We start from the raw sequence: 22,771 nt of genomic DNA, 5'->3' as shown, positions 1-22,771 counted from the left end.
TTTCTTGAACAGCTCGATATTGTTACTCTCCAACTCCTTCGTTCTTGCCGGACATCTTCTCTGATGTTCCTTTACGGTTGAATTCAACCAGAATGGTTTTTTTTTTTTGTGGAACTAGTCGGTGAACAGAAAGGCAGGAAAAAGAGAAATCATTTTAGTTGTGACAGTTTAATCTTCTGTTGCCTGACTTGCCGATGTGACCCCGGAAGCTGAAATTCAATTCAGAAACGACAACAACTCAGAGGACCTTTAAGATAAGATAAGGTAATATTTTATTGGTCCACATAAGGAAATTGGGATGTGGCAGCGGCACAGGGCAGAGGACAGGTAACAAAAGACATGAGACAATAAATATAAATAGACATTAAAAAGGACAGCGACGACAGCCCATCAGACAGCTTGCCATGCAGGGGGCGAGAGGGATTGTCCTCCGTCCGTTTCCAGCGAGCGGCCTACGGCTGTGCTTAGAGCAGTAAAGTGCGTGAACTCCCAGTCGATGCAAACCACAGTAACAGTGTCGATTGCGTAACTGTTTTATTTTAAAAAAGGGAAGTTCACGGTGAAAAGTGTGAAATGTTTCAACAGCTGACACTAATCATCCTGAGGCATTTTTAATCCCATGTCAACCTGTGTTGATTCAACTTTCATTTCTCATTTCTCTCAATTTCATAATGTGCATTTTCTCATACTTGAAAAGGGTATTGGCTCTACGGAACGGCATTCTATCCGACGATATTAAATCTAATTTTAATTAATTTTGCTGCATTTTTTTCGGGGTAATGTAAATGCTCATGTTTTAATGTGAACTTTCATCAACTTTATTTATATTTTCGAAATATCAATATTTTGTGTCTTCGGGTTAAGATTAATGTTTAGCAACTTGGAAATGATCTCTGTGGTTTTCTTCTTACTATTATCATTGATGTCCATCTGCTGGACATCTTCGGAACTCCATCTTTTGCATCTGTTCCTTTAAAACCCCGCTTCCATTTCCGCTCGGTTTTCGCGGGACTTCTCCGAGGGGGCGTGGCCTGTGCGGCCGCGGCCGCCGCGCCTATTGGTCAGCCCCGCGGAGCTGCGTACGTCATGGATCACGTGCCTCGCGGCGGACCAATCGGGGATGACGCTCTCCTTACGTTCGGCACGTAGTGGCGCGAAAACTCGCATATCGCTCGAGTTCGCGGAGAGACGAGTCTGAAGACCAGGAGGACACTTTTAGAGGTTTTTAGGAGAAAAATAAAGCCCTGCTGAAGATGGCGACGGACGTCGTGGATGATCGGGAGATGCGGGAAGCTCAGCGGGATTACCTGGACTTCCTGGACGACGACGTGAGTCCCACTCCGTTCCGCGGGAACCGCAACATGCGCTTCGGACAAAAGGACGGATGAGCCTGTCGGGGCCTCCTCGAAGCCCAGAAGAGGCTCTGGTGACGCCGAAGGGTCACATCCGCCGCTGGGTTTTCCAATTTTCTGTTCATCCGCTGTAGTGTGAGATGGTTTTGGGTGCAGTCGAGGTTAAATAATTTATCATTTTATTCTTTAAGCCATAAGACAATCAATCTTATAATAAGACCCCGGGTGAATATTCCTTAGGAGCTTCTAGATGAAACCACGAGTATTGTCTGAAGATGGCGGTTCAGCACTTCTTTCCCCAGAGTTTTGTCTCTCAATGCACATTAATATGCTCCACCCCGGACTGTGAGCTGAGGGCAGCTAGTCTTTGCTAAGTAACACCCGCTTTCCTGCCCCTGCAGCAAGACCAGGGCATCTACCAGACCAAGTTGCGAGACATGATCAGTGAGAATAAGAACCGGCTTATAGTCAACATCAATGATCTGCGCAGACGCAACGAGGCCCGTGCAGCCAGGTAGGACCTCGTCTCCTTCCAGGTTGTCCCGGTCTTCATCGTGTGAAGCTTTAGCGGCTTTATTCGCCGCCCTCTCCTTTCCCAAGGCTGATGAGCAACGCCTTCGAGGAGCTGCTGGCCTTCCAGCGAGCCCTGAAGGACCTGGTGTCCTCGGTGGACGCCACCTACGCCAAGCAGTACGAGGACTTCTTCATCGGCCTGGAGGGGAGCTTCGGCTCCAAACACGTCACGCCACGAACCCTGACCTCTCGCCTGCTGGGCAGCTTGGTGTGCGTGGAGGGCATCGTGACAAAATGTGAGCTTCTCCGCCTGTCACGACGGCTTCTCTGGGGTAAGAAGAAGTGCTAATCGCTGTCTTCTGCCCCCCGCAGGTTCCCTGGTTCGCCCCAAGGTGGTTCGTAGCGTCCATTACTGTCCCGCTACCAAGAAGACGATGGAGAGGAAGTACACTGACATGACCTCGCTGGATCCTTTCCCCTCCAGCGCCATCTATCCCACCAAGGTGCCTGCAAACACCTCCGTGTTCAGATGTTTCCAGGAGGTGTCAGGGTTTGACCAGCGGCAGGTTATTAACCATAGCAAAGTGGATAAAGATTCATCAGAACTGTCTTGCCAGGCAAACGTAGACTTATTCGCCTGACATGGGACAAAGTGCTTTCCATCTGATAAAAAAATAAATGTTTACAGTTCAGTCAAAGAGGAAACATGTAATAGCAAAAAGTAAAGTATTTATCTCTATATTTACATGCACAACTTTCTAATGAGGCAGGCTAACACGTACCATAAGCTGCAGTTCCTTGTGTTATGAGATGAGATGAGATGAGAACAACTTTATTAATCCCGACGGAAATTGTCGTGCCAGAGTTTCAAGTAAAAAACATAACAGTAATAGACAATAGTGGAAAGGAGGAGGAATAAGAAATATAATGAAATATAAATTGTCTTAGCTGTTAGCAGTAACTACAAATGCTACGTTATGCTAGCGGGTTCTACTACTGAGGAGTTTGAAGCGAAAACATCAACAACCTCCAGTACGCTGATGACGCTTTTGTGCTTTTTTTTCCACAAACGATCATAAGCATCTATGGTGTGGTTTGGAGTAACGTCGGGGTTCTTCGACAGGATGAAGAAAATAACCCTCTGGAGACGGAGTTTGGTCTGTCCATCTACAAGGACCATCAGACCATCACCGTGCAGGAGATGCCAGAGAAAGCCCCCGCCGGCCAGCTGCCTCGCTCCGTGGACATCATCATCGACAACGACCTGGTGGACGTGGTGAAGCCCGGGGATCGGGTCCAGGTGGTGGGGACGTACCGCTGCCTGCCGGGCAAGAAGGGGGGCTTCACCTCCGGCACCTTCCGGACCATCATGATCGCCTGCCACGTCAAGCAGCTGAGCAAGGAAGTGTCTCCCGTCTTCTCCGCCGACGACGTGGCCAAGATCCGTAACTTCGTGAAGAGCGGCTCCGCCGTGAGTTCTTTAGCCGCCCGTCTGCCTTCTCCGAACCGCCGACGGCGTTTTCACCGCGGTCGTCCCGACGGGGTCTGGTGTGTTTTGTAGAACGTGTTCGATCAGCTGGCCCGCTCTCTGGCACCCAGCATCCACGGCCACGACTACATCAAGAAGGCCATCCTCTGCATGCTGCTGGGCGGTGTGGAGAAGGTTCTGGAGAACGGGTCGCGCATCAGGGGCGACATCAACATCCTGCTCATAGGTACTTCCACCTTCCACAGAGCGCACACATCCGATCCTTCGCTCAGGGATGAGGGGAACCGCACCCGTCACCGCACAGAAGATGCACGAGGAGCTTTCCGGCATGATCTCAAACCCATTCTGTATTTGGACTTCCAAAAAAAGCACACGTGTAGTCGCTCCTGCTTCGAGCCACGCCCACCTCAAGAGCTACCGCTCCGCATCAGGAGAACGAGCTGTAGAGCAGAAAGACGACATCCCGTGACCGAGGATGCGGAGTCCTTCAGATACCCGGAGGACTCGCGTCCCGGATCAATTCGGAGAAGTTAACATGATCAGATTAACTCCGTGACTTCATCGCCTCCCTCCTCCAGGTGATCCCTCGGTAGCCAAGTCCCAGCTGCTGCGTTACGTGCTCCACACGGCACCCAGGGCCATTCCCACCACCGGCCGGGGCTCCTCCGGCGTGGGGCTGACGGCCGCCGTCACCACGGACCAGGAGACGGGTACGCGGACACCGCAGGGGTCCAGAGTTCTGGTGCCTCTTTGTCGCTATCTGTTAATCCGGTCTGCTGACGAGAATGTCCGCGTGATCTTCCTCACCAAGGGGAGCGCCAGCTGGAGGCGGGCGCCATGGTGCTGGCCGACCGCGGTGTGGTCTGCATCGACGAGTTCGACAAGATGACCGACATGGACCGCACGGCCATCCACGAGGTGATGGAGCAGGGACGCGTCACCATCGCCAAGGCCGGCATCCATGCGCGCCTCAACGCCCGCTGCTCCGTGCTCGCCGCAGCCAACCCCGTCTACGGCCGGGTGAGTCCACTTCCTGTCTGGTGACCTCCGGGGAGACGTCCCTTTATTCACCGCGACGCTCTGCCCCCTCCCAGTACGACCAGTATAAAACCCCCATGGAGAACATTGGCCTGCAGGACTCCCTCCTGTCTCGTTTCGACCTGCTCTTCATCGTCCTGGACCAGATGGATCCCGAGCAGGACCGCGAGATCTCGGACCACGTGCTCCGCATGCACCGCTACCGGGACCCCCGGGAGCAGGAGGGGGCAGGTAGGACGGCGTCCGCTGCGCCCCCGGGAGAAGGATAAGGTCGCGCCTCGGGGTTCCGACTCAAACTTCTGACTGTCGGTTCGCAGCCATGGTGTTCGGGGGCGCCGCGGACATCCTGGCCACGGATGACCCGGACGCCGTCGCCGAGGTGGAGGAGGAGCTGCAGGTCTACGAGAAGCACAACAACCTGCTGCACGGAAGCAAGCGGAAGAGGTACGGATGTGGTCTTCTTCGCCGTGTTGGGATTTTGTAGGGACGGAGTTCCTCAGCGGTGGTTGCGTGATGTCTGGTCCTTTCAGCTGGGACAGCAGCAGGTCCTGAACATGCCTGTATTTCAGGGACAAGGTGGTGAGCAAGGAGTTCATGAGGAAGTACATCCACATCGCCAAGGTCGTGACCCCCGTGCTGACGGAGGAGGCGGCCAATCACATCGCGGAGGAGTACTCCAGGCTGCGGAGTCAGGAGCAGCTCGCCGCCGACGTAGCCAGGGTGAGCCTTCTGCCGCCGCCCCGTCCCGATGAGCGAACCCGGCCGCGGCGTTGACGGTCTCCGCCTCCACGCAGACCTCCCCGGTGACCGCCCGCACCCTGGAGACCCTGATCCGCCTGTCCACCGCCCACGCCAAGGCCCGCATCAGCAAGTTGGTGGAGCTGGAGGACTCGGAGGTGGCGGTGGAACTCGTCCAGTTCGCCTACTTCAAGAAGGTCCGTGTCTGGTTTGTCGCGGGGGGGCGTCGATGGCGTCGACGGCGTCGACGGTGTTGACGGCGTTGACCCTCAATGGGTTTCAGGTGCTGGAGAAAGAGAAGAAACGAAGGAAGGAGCAAGACGTCTCGGAGGAAGAGGGAGAGGAGGGCGATGAGGTGGTGTCTACCCAGAGAACACAGAGGAAGAGGTTTGTCCCCCATCGTTCTACCGCATCCAAACCATCACCCAGACCTGAGCTCACCCAGCGGGCAGGAGTTCATCTGGATATTTTAAGTCTATGGAAATGTTGGACAAGCTTTTCTCATGACCGGGTTCCACATTGGGATTGAATTCTCACTTGAAGATGAAATCTTGATTCTGAAAATAAGCTCTGGCCTCCCCCATCACGGAGGACGAGGACCAGATGGATTTGAATCAAGTGTCTAGAGACGAGGCAGATGAGGACGTTCTTTACGTCTGAAGTTTTGAAGGTCGTGGTGGGACCTGGTGTCATCATCTCCCCATGCTGCGACTCTGTCCCGCAGGGTCCGCCGAGGCTCCGAGTCTGGTGCAGCCTACAGCCCGTACGACTTCAGCGAAGACCAGGACGCCCCACAGAGTAAGTCTGCGGGGTCCAACGCCTGTTCTGGGGTGATGAAGTCTAAGGTCTCACGTCCGTGAAGCTCTGGGTGCTTTCCTCCCAACCGAAGACCTGGGTGGTGTTCGGGCCTGAATAGTAATGAAGTACTCGAACAGACGTGCGTTTTTAAACTATCAGTGAATTATTGAGGAGTCCAAAGTCGTCTGTAATTGCAGGGATAAGATTAGATGTGATTTTCATTGATTTCTGAAAAGCTCCAAAACTACACAAACCAATATGGCGTCCAACCGGCGAACGTAAACAGAGCCTGGAAAAGTCCTGTGGAGGTTTAAAAGCCGATCCTTGTCTTTCTTTGTGTGATCCAGTCAAAGCCGGAGTCCCAGAGCCATCTCAGCAGCCCCAGCAGCGGGAGACGGAGCTTACAGCAGACAGGTGGGTCGCTGCTTCTCTGGAGGGAGGGGACCACGACATGGTGGTGAAGGACGCTGAGGACTAGAGGATGAGCAGAGAGGTTTATGGGTGGTGGGAAGGAAGACAGGAAGTGAGTTGGGTTGGGCGGAGGCAGGCGATGGGCTGCGGAGACCCCGAACGAGGAGTTAAAATGCTTGTTTTTCCCTTTCGCCGTAAATGAACCTGTGCCTCGTTCGTCGTAAGTTCTCTGGTGACGCGCTCTTCTCTGCTCTCCAGGTTGAAGGAGTTCAAGTCGTCCCTGTTCGCGGTCTTCCAGGCGTCTCACGCCCAGTCGGTGAAGATGGCGGCGCTGATGGACGGTGTCAACAAGGAGCGTCAGGAGAGCTTCACGGAGGCGGAGGTGCGCGCCGCCCTCAGGCGCATGCAGGATGACAACCAAGTCATGGTGGCCGACGACATCGTCTTCCTCATCTGAGGACCAGGACCGACTGGGCGGGTGCTTCTGCAGAGCCTCCGGTTTTTGTAAAAAAAAACAACAACTTTTTTGTATGAAATATTTGACGTTCTGAATTCAGGATTGCCCTCAACAAATCCACGCTATGCTCGAGATGTTATAAGGACAAGCTCTCCTTTCCTGGTTCATGCAGTCGTGTGATGGACCAGGAGGGAATGAATGTCCTTCGGAGCTGCTTTGCCTCCAAGCCTCCTCTGAGTCTGTATATAGGTGTTTGACATGTAGTTGTGTATTAAAACCAATATGTGTGTTTGAAAGACACCAGGGATCTGCTGTTTAATGGTGGGACGTTGGTCATCTCCTGGTCATCTGGTCACAAAGTCCTGACTTAGAAGGTGAGATGAATCAAGGAGAGGTCTTGAAGGCCTCTAGGACAGCTGAGGGTGACCAAGAAGGTGATGAGAGATTACAAACATACAGCTTCAGGAGGAGAAGGTAGTCATAAGCTACTGTATTGAAGGGGCAATCTTGAGGAAAGATGGAGCTTGGTTCATGGAGGCAGATAGAAGACCTGTAGACCTATCGGTCAGCCGTCCCGACCGACCGTGTCCGTTCTCTTCAAAGCTGCTCTGACTTTCTCTCCTGATCCTGGAGACTCACCGATGTGCTGGTCTTCACTTCTGACAACCTCAAGACCATCTTCCCCATTCATCGTCTCACGAGCTGGAGATCAGGTATGCCTGCGTTGAAGGTCGCTCGACAATGCTGTGGTCCTGGATGTGAGATGGGATGGGAACTCCTCATCTTCATGTGGAGATTGGGAGAGGTGCAGTGGGAGGCTGATGGAAGTCACGCCATCCATACCAAGGTGGTCCAGAAGGTTGAGAAAGTCCTGGCAGCTGAGGAACCCAGTCGGTCAGAAAGAGGAACCCTTTCTTTGTCCCTCCTTCACTCCATCATCTCCACAGTGGGAGGCGGCCCTTGCCATTGAACTTTATCGGTTTCAACCGCGGCGTTGGGGAGGTTGATGGTTGGTTTGCGGTTCGGTTCCGCCCCGGTGACTTTGCCCGAGAACGGCGTCGGGATCAAGGCTGAAGTATTGAGGCTGGATTTGGCCCTCATTTGACTTCTTGGATGGGAAATTGAAACTTGCCATCCTCACAGTGACCGATATTACTCGTATGTTCACCGTGAAGAGTTATTATTACTATTGTTGTCACTATTATTGTTGTTTTGTCATTGGGCGATAGCAGCTGTGTCCACTAAAGGGAGCCCGAGTAGAAGGTTGACGCAAACACAGAAAAAACAGAAGCTTTGTGACTACTGGATCAATTGTCAGTTCTGTCAATGCCATTATCTTTGGGGTTGATAAACAAAGATGGTATAAGATGAATGAATGAATGAAGTAATATGTTATGGCAACCTCAGGGCAGCATTGGCCAGCGTCTCCCTGAGCCGGTCCCAAGCCCGGATAAATGCAAAGGGTTGCGTCACGAAGGGCATCCAGGATAAAACTTTTGCCAAAACTAAACATGCTAATCAATCATAATAGCCAGATCAGTTGAGGCCTGGGTTAACAACGACTGCCATTGGTACTCATGACCAACAGGGAACAAATGGAAACTGGGCTACTGTAGGTCAAAGAAGGAGAGGGGGAAGGTGTGTTCAGAAGCAGAGCGAGAAGAGGAAAGGCAAGAGTCTGGGACTGAGAGTAGGGACTTTGAATATCGAGACTATGACAGGAAAAGGTAGAGAGTTGGTCGAGGTGATGCTGAGAAGGAAAGTGGATATACTGTGTGTCCAGGAGACCAGTTTGTAGGATGACTCTGGTGATCGAGAGGACAAAGGCAGAGCAGAGGACAAAGTGGTGGAAGCTGAAAAGGGAGAAGTGTTGTATGGTTTTCAGGGAGGAGTTGAGAAAGGCTCTGGGTAGTCAGGGAGAGCTTCCAGTAGTGGAAACTAGACTGAGAGCAGAAGTCAGCATTTGTGAACAGCAGTATGGCTTTATGCCTAGAAAGAGTACTACAGATGCAGTGTTTGCTTTGAGAATGCTAACAGAGAAGTACAGAGAAGGCCAGAGGGAGCTGCATTTTGTTTTTGTAGTCCTAGAAAAAGCATATGACAGGGTGCCAAGAGAGCCAATCTGGTATGGTATGGGGAAATCTGGAATGGTATATCTGACTGGAGCAGGACATGTATGCTAGCTGTGAGACAGTGGTGCGGTGTGCTGTAGTCGTAACAAAGAAGTTCAAGGTGGGACTCCATCGGGGATCAGCTCTGAGCCCCTTCTTGTTTGCAGTGGTGATGGACAGGCTGACAGATGAGGTTAGTCAAGAATCTACATGGACCATGATGTTTATAGATGATATTGTGATCTGTAGTGAGACCAGAAAACAGGTTGAGGAAAATCTAGAGAGGTGAAGGTATGTTCTGGGAAGGAGAGGAATGGAAGTTAGTCGTAGCAAGACAGTTTATGTGTGTGAATGAGAGGAACCTGGGTGGAACGGCGAGGCTACAGGGAGTGGAGATCAAGAAGTTGGAGGATTTCAGGTACTTGGGGTCAACAGTCCAGAGCAATGGAGAGTGTGTAAAAGAGGTGAAGAGACGGGTCCAAGCAGGTTGGAATGGGTGGAAAAAAGTGTCAGTGGTACTATGTGAAAGAGCAGATTTATGGACGTAGTGAGAGAGGATATGAAGGTAGTTGGTGTGAGATGGGTTAGATGGAGAAGGTTGATTCGCTGTGGCAGCCCCTGAAGGAGAAAAGCTGAAAAGAGAAGAATGAAGCAATATGTCACTATAGTAAATTCCTCCCTGCATTGAATCCATGACGGATGAAGCATGAGCAGTCGGCAGCCATCGCTCAGTGTCAGGGGAGCACTTAGGGCTTCAGCGTGTCGGAGGAGCCAGGATTTGAAGAAGGAATGGGTTGAGGGATGAAGAAATTCAAATCCAGTTACAAAGTCAAGAAGATTTCAACAACTGAGCGTCAAGAACGTTCACTTCCAAGAAGGAAGTGAAAAGGTGGAAGCCCTAAAAGGTGTTCCCTGACCGGGAATCGAACCCGGGCCGCGGCGGTGAGAGCGCCGAATCCTAACCACTAGACCACCAGGGATGTGTTGACATGTTATAAACAATATGCTTTATACACATCAGTGAGAGTACTGAGGTTTCCTCGCAGGCTCCGTGAAAACACGAAACTCACGCCACGACGATCGCGGGTATCCGTGGGCATGGCGGTCAGACCGGAACTACTTCCTGCACCGCTGCTCCCAGACGCGCTCCTCGGATGCTTCGGCAGGAAACACTGCGGGGCATCGGAGCGCTTCGTCTCACCGCGGTATGAGTGTATCCGTGGGCCGGCAGGACGCAGCAAAGCAGCGTCTGCAGCGGTGGGAGAGTTCTGCCCGATGCGCAGACATTTGTCTTCACAGTCTTCTCAGGAGGTACCATAATATCCATTGCAAACTCTGACAGAAGACCGTACAGACCTGGTAGATGGGACTGGTTTTCTGCTCTCAAGTCCAAAAGCAAATCCTAAACCAAGACTCAAAGTAGTGCTTCAGACTTACATGTGCGTCACACATTGGCAGAGAAAGCTAGTCAGGATGGACTGTTACGCTTCTACCATGATATACAGCAGGTATAATATACATTGCATAGTAGAAAAACATCTACATCGCCCCCGTTGGCGCCCTCTTCCAGGCTCTTGTCATCTCTTGTTTGGACGACTGCAACTCCCCCCTTGCCAGTGCCCCGGCGGCGACCCTCCGGCTTCTGGAGCTTATTCAGGAAGCGGCTGGTGTTCAACCGTCCCAAATTCTTCCACACAACTCCCCTTCCTATGTCCCAATACTGGCTCCCGCCCGCATCAAGTTCAAGTCCCTGGTGCTCGCCTACCAGGCAGCGAATGGGACGGCTCCGTCTTATCTGCAAGTTATGGTCAAGCCACATGTTCCTACCCGTCCCCCCGGATCTGCCACCTCCGGGCGACCGTCCACCCCGTCACCCAGAGCCCCCGGCTGCCGATCGAACCGGTCTCGGCTCCTCAGTGGTGGGATGAACTCCCGAAAAAGGTCAGAACAGCGGGGTCGCTACCCATCTTTTGCCGTGAGCTGAAAACATACCTCTTAACCAAGCACTACCCTAATAAACCCACTTAGCCCCCCTCCCAAAAAAAAAAAAAATGAAATGTATGTATATAGTTCTGAGATGGCTATTTGGTTGAGTGGTCACTTCTGACTTCCGACTACTTCGGATCTTCGGTGACTGAATTGCACTTCTTGTAAGTCACTTTGGATAAAAACGTCGGCCAAATGACTGTCATGTAATGTAATGCAATGTAATGTAATGTAATGTAATGTCTTCCCTGATCTCATGTGGAAGACAAATACAGAATTGCAGCATTTGCAGTTGCCTAGCGAATTCTGTACGAAAGCCGTCAATCTCTTTGACCGGATGCGGTTGATGTGCTGCGCGTCGAGTTTGGATCATCCTTTCAGAAGCGAGCATCATGCCATCAGGCTCTGGGTGTAAGGGTAAGATAAGCAGATACACACATTTCTGGACGGTTATTAACCTTGTGCGTTTGATATGAATACCAGTCGAAGCAGTTTCTTGGTTTTTTTTGCCCGGGACCGAGTGTGTGTTAGCGCCTTCAGCTGCCAGGTGAAGATACGGGTCCAGCACAGGGGAGAGTTTAGCTCTCCGCAAGGAGTGTTCCGAAATTGAAAATAGAGCGGATATGACGACGTCTTATCAGCAGAAGTCCACCGCGTCCTTTGACGTATTCTACCTGAGAACTGGTCTGGCTCCCGCTTTCTCCCATTCAAGCGTTAAATGACATCATTCCAGATCTACAAAATCCCCCCTGGTGCTGGACCTGTCTGCGTTGTGTAACGTTGTAACGTAGCCTGTTTGCTCTGGTGTGTTCACAGGATGTCCTGAAGTAACGTGAGCGTTTCCGGGCTCTGAGAAGAACGGGGGTTCGGATGTTGATGTGGTTTATTGGCACACTCAGTCTTCCCAAACAGGAACTGTTCATGTGTACAAATAACTGACAGGTCACAGGCATGATTTATTTGTTCTACTTTGAGCGACATATCCCTTTTTCTTACTGACTTCAGAGGGATTTCCTCTGAACGTGGGCGGATTATTTGGTCACATTTCAAGAGAATTTCTCTCTCATTCACACATTTGCTGATCTTGATACCGTTTCTTTACTCGCCGTGAGATCAGAGGTGACAAAAGTTGTTATGACTGTACTGTCTGATGTAAATCGGGCTGTTTTCGGCTGCGACGAAACAAAGTGGAGGCCCCTGTGCACGGACAGCCGTTCTCCACGTGCACACCCGGTTTGGAGCGACGCTTTTTAATGAAGCCTCTGCGGACGTGGCGGCGAAGACAAGTCACGGGGGAGTCACTTGGCTCCCTTCCCTTTACTTTTCGGATTTTTCTTGTCCTTCCCCGTGTCCTTTGGCTTTGGCAGAGTGTCCACTTTAGTTTTGACCAGGTTGATGATGGTCGGGTCCCCGTACGCCACGGCGATGTCCAGACAGTTCTGTTCTGCAGGGACAGGAAGTACCATCAGTCCCATCTGGACACACAGCAGTCACCAATGTAACAGAAAGAACTATCCGGAAGATAAATGACGGCGTGTGGCGTTTAAGCTGAAGTGATCCGCCCCGTGCGGACCAACTTCCCTTAAGGGGATCCACAAAGCCTTATCATATCTAGCTTATGTGACACTAGTTTTTCCACAGATAGCAGTGTAGCATATTTGCTGGTGTTTCGAAAAGTTCGTTGACGAACAGAACTGTTGTTCCAACGTCGTGACTCGATGCTCGGCCAGCACGGCGGACGCGTCGATGCGGAGCGATGTGCTGTTGTTTCTACGCCGTCAACTAACCAGGGGAGGACGGACACATCGATGTTTCATGTCCTTTTTTTTTTTTCAGATGAATCCTGATTTTCAATTTTTTTTTTTGCCCCAAATTATCCGCCTGTCTACGTGGTTTAACTCGACTTCACATCGAAATCCGTCCGCTGTCAAGTACGTCGACGCAGCCGGTCGTCATACACTTGGACATTCACCGTCATGAGGAATCGTGCTTTCCACACGGCTTGCTGACCGTGTTTCTGTGCTCGGTTTACACTTACATCGCTTACATCATCAGCTTTTTTGGCCTCATCAACATGAGCTTCTGATGTCCAAAATCAGGTAGCCTTAACTTCAGCCCAGCAACTCCCGACTCGTGCCTTTTCTTAACCCTCATATTATGTTAAGGGTCAATTCGACCCATCTGACCCATTGACCCAATGGGTCAAATTGACCCTTAACATAATATGAGGGTTAATTTGACGGAGATCAGGCGGGCTTCGCAAACCATCCCTTTTTTACGTGAGGCCGAGACCAAACTCTTGTTCAAAATCATCCGTACTCCAAAGCATCACCGAGTTGGTGTTTTTACAATTTGTCACCCGACCTTTCTTGTTCTCCGCAATCACATTGGCACCGGCGTTGATCAGGAAGTCCACGCAGGAGGGTCTGGAGCTCTGGATGGCTCTCATGAGAGGCGTCCCGCCGCAGAGGGTCCGGGCCTCCATGGCGGCCCCCGCTTTCAGCAGGATTTGAATGATATCCACCTGGCCTGCAGAAGCTGCGTGGTGGAGGGGGCTCCACAGGAACTGGTCGCTCGTGTTCACGTTCGCCCTGTTGGAACAAGGTTTGCACTTTAGGGACAAATGCAAGCTCGAAGCGAAGGCGCGTGTTTTCGGGGAACGGTCGAGATGGTCGCGGAGGTGTCAAGCGCGCGCTGCCGTGCTCTCACCCCTTCTGGAGGAGGTACTGAGTCAGCTGACAGTTTCCGCTGGAACACGCCACCATCAGGGGCGTCTTGTAGAACTGGTCTTGGACGTCAACGGCGACGCCCTGGCTGAAGGCGAGGTCCAGAGATTCCAGATCTCCCGTCTTTACGCAGTCGTTGATGTTGACGTAGATCCTGTCGGGCCTCTCCATGTACCACACCGAGTCGTTCATGATGGGATGTTTGGGCGGATGGTCCGGGTCGAAGCGGGCGGCGTCGGTGAAGTCTCGGTAGGCCTCGATCATGTAGTTGGGGGGCCCTCCGTCCGCCCGGCGGGGATTGAGCTCTGGAGGCAGGGTGCAGATGGGGAGCGGGATGGCGAATTTACCCTTCTTCTTCCCTCCCTTCTTTCCCTTCTCCTTCTTCTTCTTGGGCAGAAACGAGGAGAGCAGGAAGGGTTTCTTGACGTACTTGAGCCCTTTGAAGAACTCGGTGCTGTTGACGCACGCCTCCCGACCCTTCTGATGGGCCTGGATGACGATCTGGATGTGCTCCAGCTCCACCGGCGCTTTCAGCCTTTCCAACACCGAAGTGAACACGTCGGCCGGAACCTTCTCCGAGTCGGCCCCGAAGGCGTGCCGCAGCTCCGCTTCGTTCTCGTTGGACCAATCATGGAGAGCCAGGGCCCACAGTTTGAACGTGGGGACCTCGTCGCCCATCTTGCCACGTTTGGCGTGTTGCTTTTCCGCTTTCTTCAGGTCCTTCATCGCCGCCTTGAATCCACCTTCCTTGGCGATCTGACGCGGCAACAGACCGTCCAAGTTCTTCAGCTTGGGGTTACAACCTGAAGAAGAATCAGAGGGTTACGGACCACACCGATCGCCGGTCCCCGTTTCCCGATTTTACAGGACCGTCACCTCGCTGCGCGAGGAACCTGCAGCAGTTGGCGTCCCCGGTGGCGGCGGCGTAGTGCAGAGGCGTGCGGTCCTCCAGGTTACTGACGCCCATGTCTGCCGAGAAGGCCGACAGCACCTGGATCACCTGACGCCCACCACACCGGAGAACAAGGTATCAGAAAGATCTACTGCCGTTTCACACCTGATGGTCCAGGACTTCTCAAAAACAACCTCAAAAAGGGGATTCTTTTTGGTATTTCTCCCAAATTTGAGTCCATTTGTCTCAAATTCTAACATGTGGTTTTTACTCTGACGATGTCTAAGCAACAGAGACACGAATTGGGGGATTTGTATTCTTCAGAGGTACCAGCAATATTAACCCTCTCAGGCTCAAATTAAGTTGTGGCGTAATTAGCTAAGTAGCATTTAGCTGTCGCAAATCTGCAACATCTGCCTGGAGAAGGTTAATTTAAATTTTTTCTCAGGGAGTTTCTTGTCAACTTAAAGAGGTGTCGTGTCCTTTCGCAGGAAAGATGAGGAACTCGTGGGCTATTTTGCTTTGGCTTCCACCTCTATATTTACATCAGTTGTTCCAGTAGATCCGGCATTCCTGCTTTGCTGAAGAAAGGGACGAGAACGAGAGCACGGCTTACCTCCAGAAAAGCGCCCATGGCCGCAAAGTGCACGGCGGTGCGGCGTTTCTGATCCAGAGCGTTGGGGCTTCCACCTTTCCTCAGGATCTCCCTGACGAGCTCCAGAGAGCCGGACTGGGCCGCCGCCATCAGCGCCGTCATCCCGGTCTCCTGGGGGGAAGCAGAAGAAGGCCTCTCCGGGTCAGCTCCTTCTCTTTTAAGGCGCTTCTTTATGTCTGCCCTATTTCGACGGGATCTGAGAAAAAACCTGGTCTGTGGCGTTGGGATCCGCTCCTTGTTCCAGCATGATGAGACACACGGGGGTGAAGACTTGAGCCTGTTCACACAGCAGCTGGAAGACGTGAGCCCCTCGCAGCGACACGTTGTTCACGTCGGCGTCGCACGTCAACGCCACCTGCAGGCAGTGGGTGTGACAGGCACTGGGATGCATGCCGTAGAACAACACGCCTGGCGGGGGGAGAAGGAACGAGAGGGAAGACCTGAAGGCAAAGGAAGCTGGGGTGAAGTTCGGCGTCCGCTTTGCGGGGAAAGGGACGTTCGAATGCCTTCCGTTGAAGCGCTGAACCAACGGGATCAAGTAAGAGCAGCACATAATGAAATTAAAACCCCGTCTTTCATCTATTGTCTATTCCGTTCTGGTTTTGGATGTGGGAGAACCCAAAGGAAACCTATGGAGATCCAAACAGACACCTTGAAGACACCAGAAGACAATAAACCTCAACCAGGCCAAAGTTGCAGCGGACAGCTTTGTTTTAAACAATCACCAGATGTTCCTCAGACCCGGCGCACCAGAAGAAAACCGTGAAAACGGGATGATATTCTGGTAAGACGCAGTGAACTTTTGACTCCTGGGGATCAGGTGACTTCCTGTGTTGGCGGAGAGGATCACCATTAGGTCTGATCTGTAATTAGATGGACTGTATGTGTGTGTGTGTGTGTGTTTGTGCAATATATTATGCATGTGCTCCTGGATTGTTCTACAGTGCCCTTCTTCCTTCAGCCGGCCCTCACAGCAGGGCCGCTAGGGGTAATTAAGCAAGAATGATGTCCTGTCTGTTGTCAAGGAGATCCCCTGGTCATCAATGTTGCAGCAGCCGTGCTGGTTGTGGAGCAGGTGGAAACACCTGGAGCGCAGGAACATGAGCCTGCGGCAGGTAAATAAAGGAGTGGAAAGGAAGCCACTTGTTGGCACCTTTCATGACTTTGAACGGAGGAACTTGTGACGCGCCTTCTTCTCTGGAAGCACGGCCTCCTGCCCAGTGCCGGGATCCCTCAGGAGATCCCTCAGAGGACGGCGTCTGGGCCGAACCCCGCGGTCTCAGAGCTACCGCGGCTAATTCTGTACCTGGAGTATGCAGCGTCACATCCAATTTTCATTTCGTGACATTCACAGCTTTGCAGAGGATGTCTGAGTTCATAACCTTCATTTTTGTGAGATAAATGCACAAGAAAAGATTAAAGATCTCAGGTAGGTGAAGGCAGCGGAAGGTCCGTGGGCCAACAGAGGCCTGTTTCTATGTGACGCGTGGACGTTGGTTTGTGCGATGGCCGCCTCTGGACTACAGATCCCCGTCATCCTGAGCGCATTTAAACATCACCCAACCGGGAAGGTGCAGGTGTTTCCCTCACATATGCCCAAACGTGGCGTTTTTCAGAGCAACGGGTCCCTGATCTGGACCCACTGGCTGACCTTCAAGGGCTCCCTGAGGTCTGGATCCTCCCACCCGACTCACCGAGCTTTAACCTGCCAAGCTTTCCGATGTCTCACAATGGTTTTCATATTTCTTCTGACCGCAAGTGATGTTTCAGAGGCGAGTCGAAGCTCTCCTCACCTTTGCCGTCGACGTCCTGCAGCCTCATGTCGGCCTGGTGATGGACCAGCAGCTCCATGACGCCGAAGTCACCCAGCTCGGCGGCCAACATGACGGGGGTTCGGCCCCTGCGGTCCTGAACGTCGGGCTTTGCCCCAAGAGAGAGCAAGAAGCTCACCAGATCTGAGGGGTTCACAGAAAACACTCGAGTGACGTCAGGGTAGAACTCTGATAAGACAATTTAGCGAACGGGAAGAAATGTCACATTTCTCCTTCGACGTTCCCGAAGCGGCGGATTAGGAGAAAGGTGGGATGTGACATTCCCCTCGAGGGTTCTGATCGTCCTGAAGGAAGGAGCTGGATTTCTACTCCGGTGACTTCCTTCTTGGCTCACTACCCTTTTCCGCAGGGTGAAGGTTTCTCCTTGTGTGGAATCCACGATATTGTTCTACCTGGCATTTTCCATCTGTTCACCAGACTCCCTTCTCCACACCCACTCGGCACCCACCGACGGGCTCCGAGTGCGGATCGGCGAACGGACTCACCCTGGTTGCTGGCGGCAACGGCCACGTGGAGAACGCCGATGCCGTCCTGAGGCTCGGTGAGGTTGATGAGGTTCTCCACGCCGAGGTTCACCATCTTCTCGATCTGCTCCTTGTCGTTCTTGTGGACAAACTGCAGGAGGCGGTATATCTGAAGCACCTGCAGGCGAACGTCCGCCATCCTGCAGGCAAGGACACCCACACATTGGACACTGGACAGCCTGGCTGAGGTTCTAAGGGGACTTTCTCAGGCGGGTTCCTGTCAATTTTAGCGCTTTTATAAGATGTAGACGTGTTTCACAACCTTCCAGAACTTCTGCCTTCCCTTGGAAAGTTTATCTCCCCAAAAAAATCAGAAAAATAGTCCCTTCCTGCGAGGCAAGTCTCAGGAGTCCCTCACGTTCTCCTCTGAAGCCGAACCTTAAAAGGAAATAGCCTTCAGACGGGAGATCGTAGATGAGATACGGCGAGGAGAAAGGATTCAGGTGACTCAGATCGGACCGGGACTGAAAGAACTTTCACCAAAACAACATCGACGGCAGCTTCTAGGAGAACCATTACCTGCTGGAGGTGGATCTTCTCGACCAGGTGGTCTCTGCGGGAGGAGCGCTCCACAGAAGACCCGCTCTGCGCTCGGTGGGGGTTTGTGACGTCACACAGGAGGAGCCCACTCTCTCAACGTGGAAGCTGTGACGTCACACACACCGCCTGTGATGTCACAGCAGCGCCCGTACTCACAGCGTGTACGCCAACATGTACGTCTACGCCAAGTATTACTAGAAGACCCGCAAAGCCGTGCACGTCTGTTTCCACCCGCCGTTTCCGCGTCCGCAGTTCAGTCCTCGGTTGCGGGCGGAAGCGGGGCGGCTTTCACCGTCCCGGTAAGGCTTGCGTATGTGAATATGTGTGTGTGTGTGTGTGCGTGTGTGTGTGGGGTGCAACTCGTTTCCATGGCAACGACATGCAGCTGGGGGGGGGGGGGGGCGTCATAAACGTGCTGTGATGCGTTCAGGTGTCGTAGGAAACAAACCGAGGTCCGTTACACCGAATACTCCGGAGAATACTCGGCTTATCAAGTACTACTTCGCAAAGAACTCATATCTACAAGTACTACCATGACCATGTACTTCATTCCTTGCAGGTTTGTTCATTATTGCTGTGAGACACTTGTTTGCACGAAATAAAAACTTCACGATGGGACCATTAGAGGGAGCCAGAAATCCGCCGCACGTCTGAGGACGCTCCAGCCGAGAGGTCAACGTCCTCAGAGAGGATGGACATCCACGTTCATCTCTGCAGAACATGTGGAGGAAGAGGATTTCTCGAGACATGTTGAGAAACTGCCGGCGAGGGCGTCTGCATTCGCTCCAAACTCGGACCAATGACCGGAAGAACTGCGGCCCATCATAGATGTTCAGAGGAGAATCACGTGGGATTTGAATGATAAGGAAATCGTCAAAGCCGCGGGCCAGATCCTCCCCGCAGGCTGGCCCGGAACGGATGTCACATCTGGAATTGTCCCCTCCTCGTGGTCCGTGCTGCTCCGACATCAACACGACGGGAAAGAAGAAACCAAAGCGGACGTAAAGATGGAAAAAGCTCGACCGCACCTCAGGTCAAGACCGTTTACATAAATAACATTATTACCGAAAACCCAATGTCTCATCCCAGGTCAGGTGTGAATTCTGGACCCCAGAGAGATAGTCACTCTGCTCTTCTTCTTTTCTTTTGGGGCTTTCCCGTTCAGGTATCTCCACAGCGAATCAACCGTCCCCATCCAAGCCTATCCTGACTATCCTTGATAGTCAGCCATGTCAAAACCAAACTGTACAAAAGACAGTGTCCATGTTCACTCTTGCATATATCCTTACACACAATGTAAGTACAGTGAATCGTATGCTTGACACAAATATGAAATATGTCCGGAGCTCATCAGGCAGATGGAAGCGGCACTACATCCATGATCATGTGAAAATGTGTTTAGGTGCAGTGAAATCATTTCAGTATGATGCAAGTTTACTAGCTCGCTGAAATGAACTCAATATCATGTTCCCAAGGGTACCTGAAGGTGCTTCTGAGTGAGGCGATGATGGAACAACGCTGGAACACTACCTGGCGCCTCGCAGTCAGGACTCTTGAGTTATTCTTTCAAGTTATTATCCTACCGTCTGTATATATACCTCTGTCACAACAGTGTTTCTCCATTTAACCGGCGAGGCTTCAAATGACCCTAAAGGACTCCAAGGATTGAAGGGTCAGCAACTCTGCACCATCTCCGGCAACCCGACGGAAGTGGACAACATCCAACGCACTGCTGAATACTGTGCCTTCAGGCACAATGACATCGTGGGGCGTGTCCTGTTGGGAAGAGGACGCTTTGGTCTGTCGGCAAGTAAACCGACTTGGCGCAAGGCTTCCGCAGCAGAAAGGAGGAAAATGGTGGTCGAGGAGGAGGCTAATGGAACTGCAAAGGCTGGGTCTCCTGCTAAGCAGGGGCGATGGATGACTCGGGGAGGTCTTGAGAGATGAAAGCTCATCTGGAGGGAGCTCCGGGAGATGGAGGCAAAATAACCTAAGCGCCATCATCCGTCATCAACTCCCATCGCCAAAAAATCTCCCCTGGTAGTATGGCGAGGACCCAACCTGTGCTCTTTGCCCATCCCATGCCAAACACATTCTGACCGGTTGCAAGACCGGCCTCAAACAAGGACGTTACACCTGGAGGCACAACCAGGTGTCGAAGTGTCAAGCAGCAGGACTGGAGAACAAGAGGAACGTAGGTAACTCCTTACCCCTGAGAGCGACCTATTCCTCCATAGCAGCCTCATTCATCCCAGAGGGTCAGAAAAAGTCCAAACATCCTCTTTGCATACCCAAGCCTTTACAGCCAGGCATGGCCCGGGATTGGAAAATGTTGGTTTACATTGGCCGGGAACTAATTTTTCTACTACCCTACGGCCAGATTTGGTACTTTGGTCCCCATTACTGAAGTCTGTGTACATAGAACTTCCTATTACCTGGGAGAACATGGTCAAATAGGCCTATGAGCGCCAGAAACTGCAATACGCAGAGCTTACAATGGACGCTCAACAGCGATGACGGGACGCAAAAGTCTGTCGCGTTGAGGCGGGATGGAGAGGATTTGTGGCTTCCTCTATCATCAGGCTGCTCAAAGACCTTGCTGTTCAAGGCAGACAGTTAGATCCATCTCCGAAGTGGCTGGAAGAAGCAGCCGTTGGATATGGAGAGAACGGAAGGACACAAGCTCAGACCTGATCAACCTGTAAGCTCGCCACCTTTGAAGAGGGTGTTAAATGGCCGAGACTGCCGATGAATTGAAGGCACAATACTGATGATGTGTCCCAAAATTTATATCTTTTCTGATAGTTTCTTATTTTGCTTTTCATTTGCAGCTTATGTAAGCGCACACCATCTACTGGTATAATCTTGTCCCGCGATTCATTTACATTTTGTCCCGTGATTTTATGATTCTGAGCGTGGATGAACCCTGACCAGCACCTGGGGAGCAGTTGGGGGTTCAGCTTCCTGCTCAACGGCACTCCAACAGGCGAGGAGGAGCTTGAGGATCAACCGAGGAAGGTTTGGCTTCAAGATCACAACTCGAAACGCCTGAGCCCCGCCCCCATCATCCCAAGCCACGCCCATCTCTCACCTGAGCCCCGCCCCTCCCCACAGAGCCCCGCCCCCATCCTCACAGAGCTCTGCCCTCTCCAGCCTGAGCCCCGCCCCCATTCTCATGAGCCCCGCCCCTCTCCCACCTGAGCCTCACCTGTCTCCCTCTTGAGCTCCGCCCACATCCTTATGAGCCCCGCCCCATCCCACCTTAGCCCCGCCCTGAGCCCCCGCCCCTCTCCCACGAACCCCGCCCTCATCCTCACAAGCCCCGCCCCTGTCCCGCCTCAGTTGCGTTTTATGAATGGAAGGTAAGTTTTTTCTCGCATCAATCAGCGCGTCCACGGCCGGGTCATTGCAGGACTCTTCCACCACAACTAACCCACTGCACGTGAATTTCTTCCTCACTTCCAGCTCCTCTTCTTTGTCTTCACCCTCTCCGGTATGTTAATTGACAACAATAACAAGAAGCATGTTTGAATTTATTCAGTGTATCAGGACTGTGACGGTTCACCTAGCGTGCTGAACTAGCCGGATTAGCTTGTTCAGGCTACCTCCAGAGTGTAGCAGAAGAGGCAGCATTGAGTCCCACTTCTCTTGACGCTGATATGAGCCGAACACAGGGTGTCCAGAGGTCATCTCACATCACGTTTCTAGCCGGTCCATGAGTGAGTTCCCTAAATTGACTTGCGCTTTGCACCGAACACTACGGTACAATTGCTGTGCCATTAGCGTAACGGTGGGCGTATTCCCGCAGCAGAATTCCAAAGCCTGCAGATCATCTCTGCGGCCGAACATGGAGGAGGAAACTCGAGACCTGTGTCTGGTTGTTATGGGGCTGCTGTCTGATTACTGTAAAGAGAAAGGAGGATTTATTGAGTTAAAATGGATTTTCTAATACAGAAGACCTTTGATTTAATGTGTTTTGGAAAAAGAGCAGTTGTTTTGTTAAGAGACTCTATTTCGGTCCTCTTTTCATTCCAGGGGTTTATTTATTTTACTTTATGACTTGTTCAAGGGAGATGTTTTCCAATAATAGCCCCTGTTGAAGAACCTCCAAATTTGTGATGAAGAAACATTGGTAATAAAGTTACATTGGTAATAAAGACACATTATTTTGTTGTAGAACTGGATTTTCTGTCCAAACCGAGGAGGCGGACTTTGAATACATTAAAACGATATCCTTGAAGTGTCTGTCGCGTCGTCCGTCTGGGGAATCCCAATACGAGCTTCTCAGCCCTGAAGTTGGAGCTGTTGGACGTCGAGAGGGGATGGAGGAGCAGGTTGCGGAGGGTCGCCACGCGTCCGTCCGTCATGTGTTTACTGTGTGTGACTTACATCACAACGTCGGTAACTGTCTGCTGACACCAAGCCCTGCAAAGATCTGGACTCCATCATAGCCTCTAAAGCACTTAACGCTGGAACATATGAGGAAAATCTCTGGTCTCTGCCCAAAAACTCTGTTTTGGCTCCGCATATTTGAACATCTTTGAAACATTTGGTTCTTGTAAGCAGCTGTCATTGGTCCAGGGCGGCAAGAAGAAAGCAAGTCGTGTTCTTTAATTGTCTGAAACTGAAATGTGTTTAAAGTAGATGTCTGTCCCAATACGTGCATATTCTCTACTTGTGCAACAGTGTTTGGAGTGGTAAAAGCCTGA

At 51.8% G+C, this 22,771-nt stretch overlaps 2 protein-coding genes and 1 non-coding gene across 5 annotated transcripts; 1 reads left to right on the top strand and 2 right to left on the bottom strand.

Annotated features, from left to right (window-relative positions):
• Nucleotides 1-1,163: 1,163 nt before the first annotated feature.
• mcm3 (minichromosome maintenance complex component 3) lies at nt 1,164-7,096 on the top strand. Its single transcript, XM_086166727.1, has 16 exons — nt 1,164-1,328; nt 1,754-1,866; nt 1,953-2,161; nt 2,238-2,368; nt 2,989-3,336; nt 3,427-3,580; nt 3,933-4,064; nt 4,166-4,374; nt 4,449-4,623; nt 4,710-4,836; nt 4,962-5,112; nt 5,187-5,327; nt 5,414-5,517; nt 5,855-5,928; nt 6,276-6,342; nt 6,598-7,096. Exons 1-16 carry the CDS (start codon nt 1,254-1,256, stop codon nt 6,794-6,796), a joined length of 2,409 nt encoding a protein of 802 aa, XP_086022853.1. The 5' UTR covers nt 1,164-1,253; the 3' UTR covers nt 6,797-7,096.
• Nucleotides 7,097-9,815: 2,719 nt separating this feature from the next.
• On the bottom strand, nt 9,816-9,887 carry trnae-cuc (transfer RNA glutamic acid (anticodon CUC)). Its single transcript has one exon. It is a non-coding gene; the product is annotated as a tRNA-Glu (tRNA).
• Nucleotides 9,888-11,829: 1,942 nt separating this feature from the next.
• On the bottom strand, nt 11,830-18,346 carry ankef1a (ankyrin repeat and EF-hand domain containing 1a). Of its 3 annotated transcripts, none has more exons than XM_086167103.1 (10): nt 18,042-18,346; nt 17,785-17,900; nt 17,484-17,662; nt 16,960-17,121; nt 15,375-15,574; nt 15,128-15,277; nt 14,496-14,619; nt 13,603-14,422; nt 13,258-13,484; nt 11,830-12,337 (listed from the first exon to the last, which is right to left on the bottom strand). In XM_086167103.1, exons 3-10 carry the CDS (start codon nt 17,659-17,661, stop codon nt 12,192-12,194), a joined length of 2,007 nt encoding a protein of 668 aa, XP_086023229.1. In that variant the 5' UTR covers nt 17,662; nt 17,785-17,900; nt 18,042-18,346; the 3' UTR covers nt 11,830-12,191. The 3 variants fall into 3 exon arrangements, with proteins under 3 accessions (XP_086023229.1, XP_086023230.1, XP_086023231.1); XM_086167104.1 differs by having other exon boundaries at nt 17,785-17,916; nt 18,042-18,118; XM_086167105.1 differs by lacking the exon at nt 17,785-17,900.
• Nucleotides 18,347-22,771: the final 4,425 nt, after the last annotated feature.

The sequence above is a fragment of the Fistularia commersonii genome, chromosome 20 (genome assembly GCF_037954325.1).
Source record: "Fistularia commersonii isolate RoL2024-O1a breed Wild chromosome 20, RoL_Fcom_v1.0, whole genome shotgun sequence".
In the NCBI taxonomy this organism is placed as follows: Eukaryota; Metazoa; Chordata; class Actinopteri; order Syngnathiformes; family Fistulariidae; genus Fistularia; species Fistularia commersonii.
The sequence above is the reverse complement of the archived record's forward strand: the minus strand, read 5'-3'. Positions and strand labels throughout refer to the sequence as shown.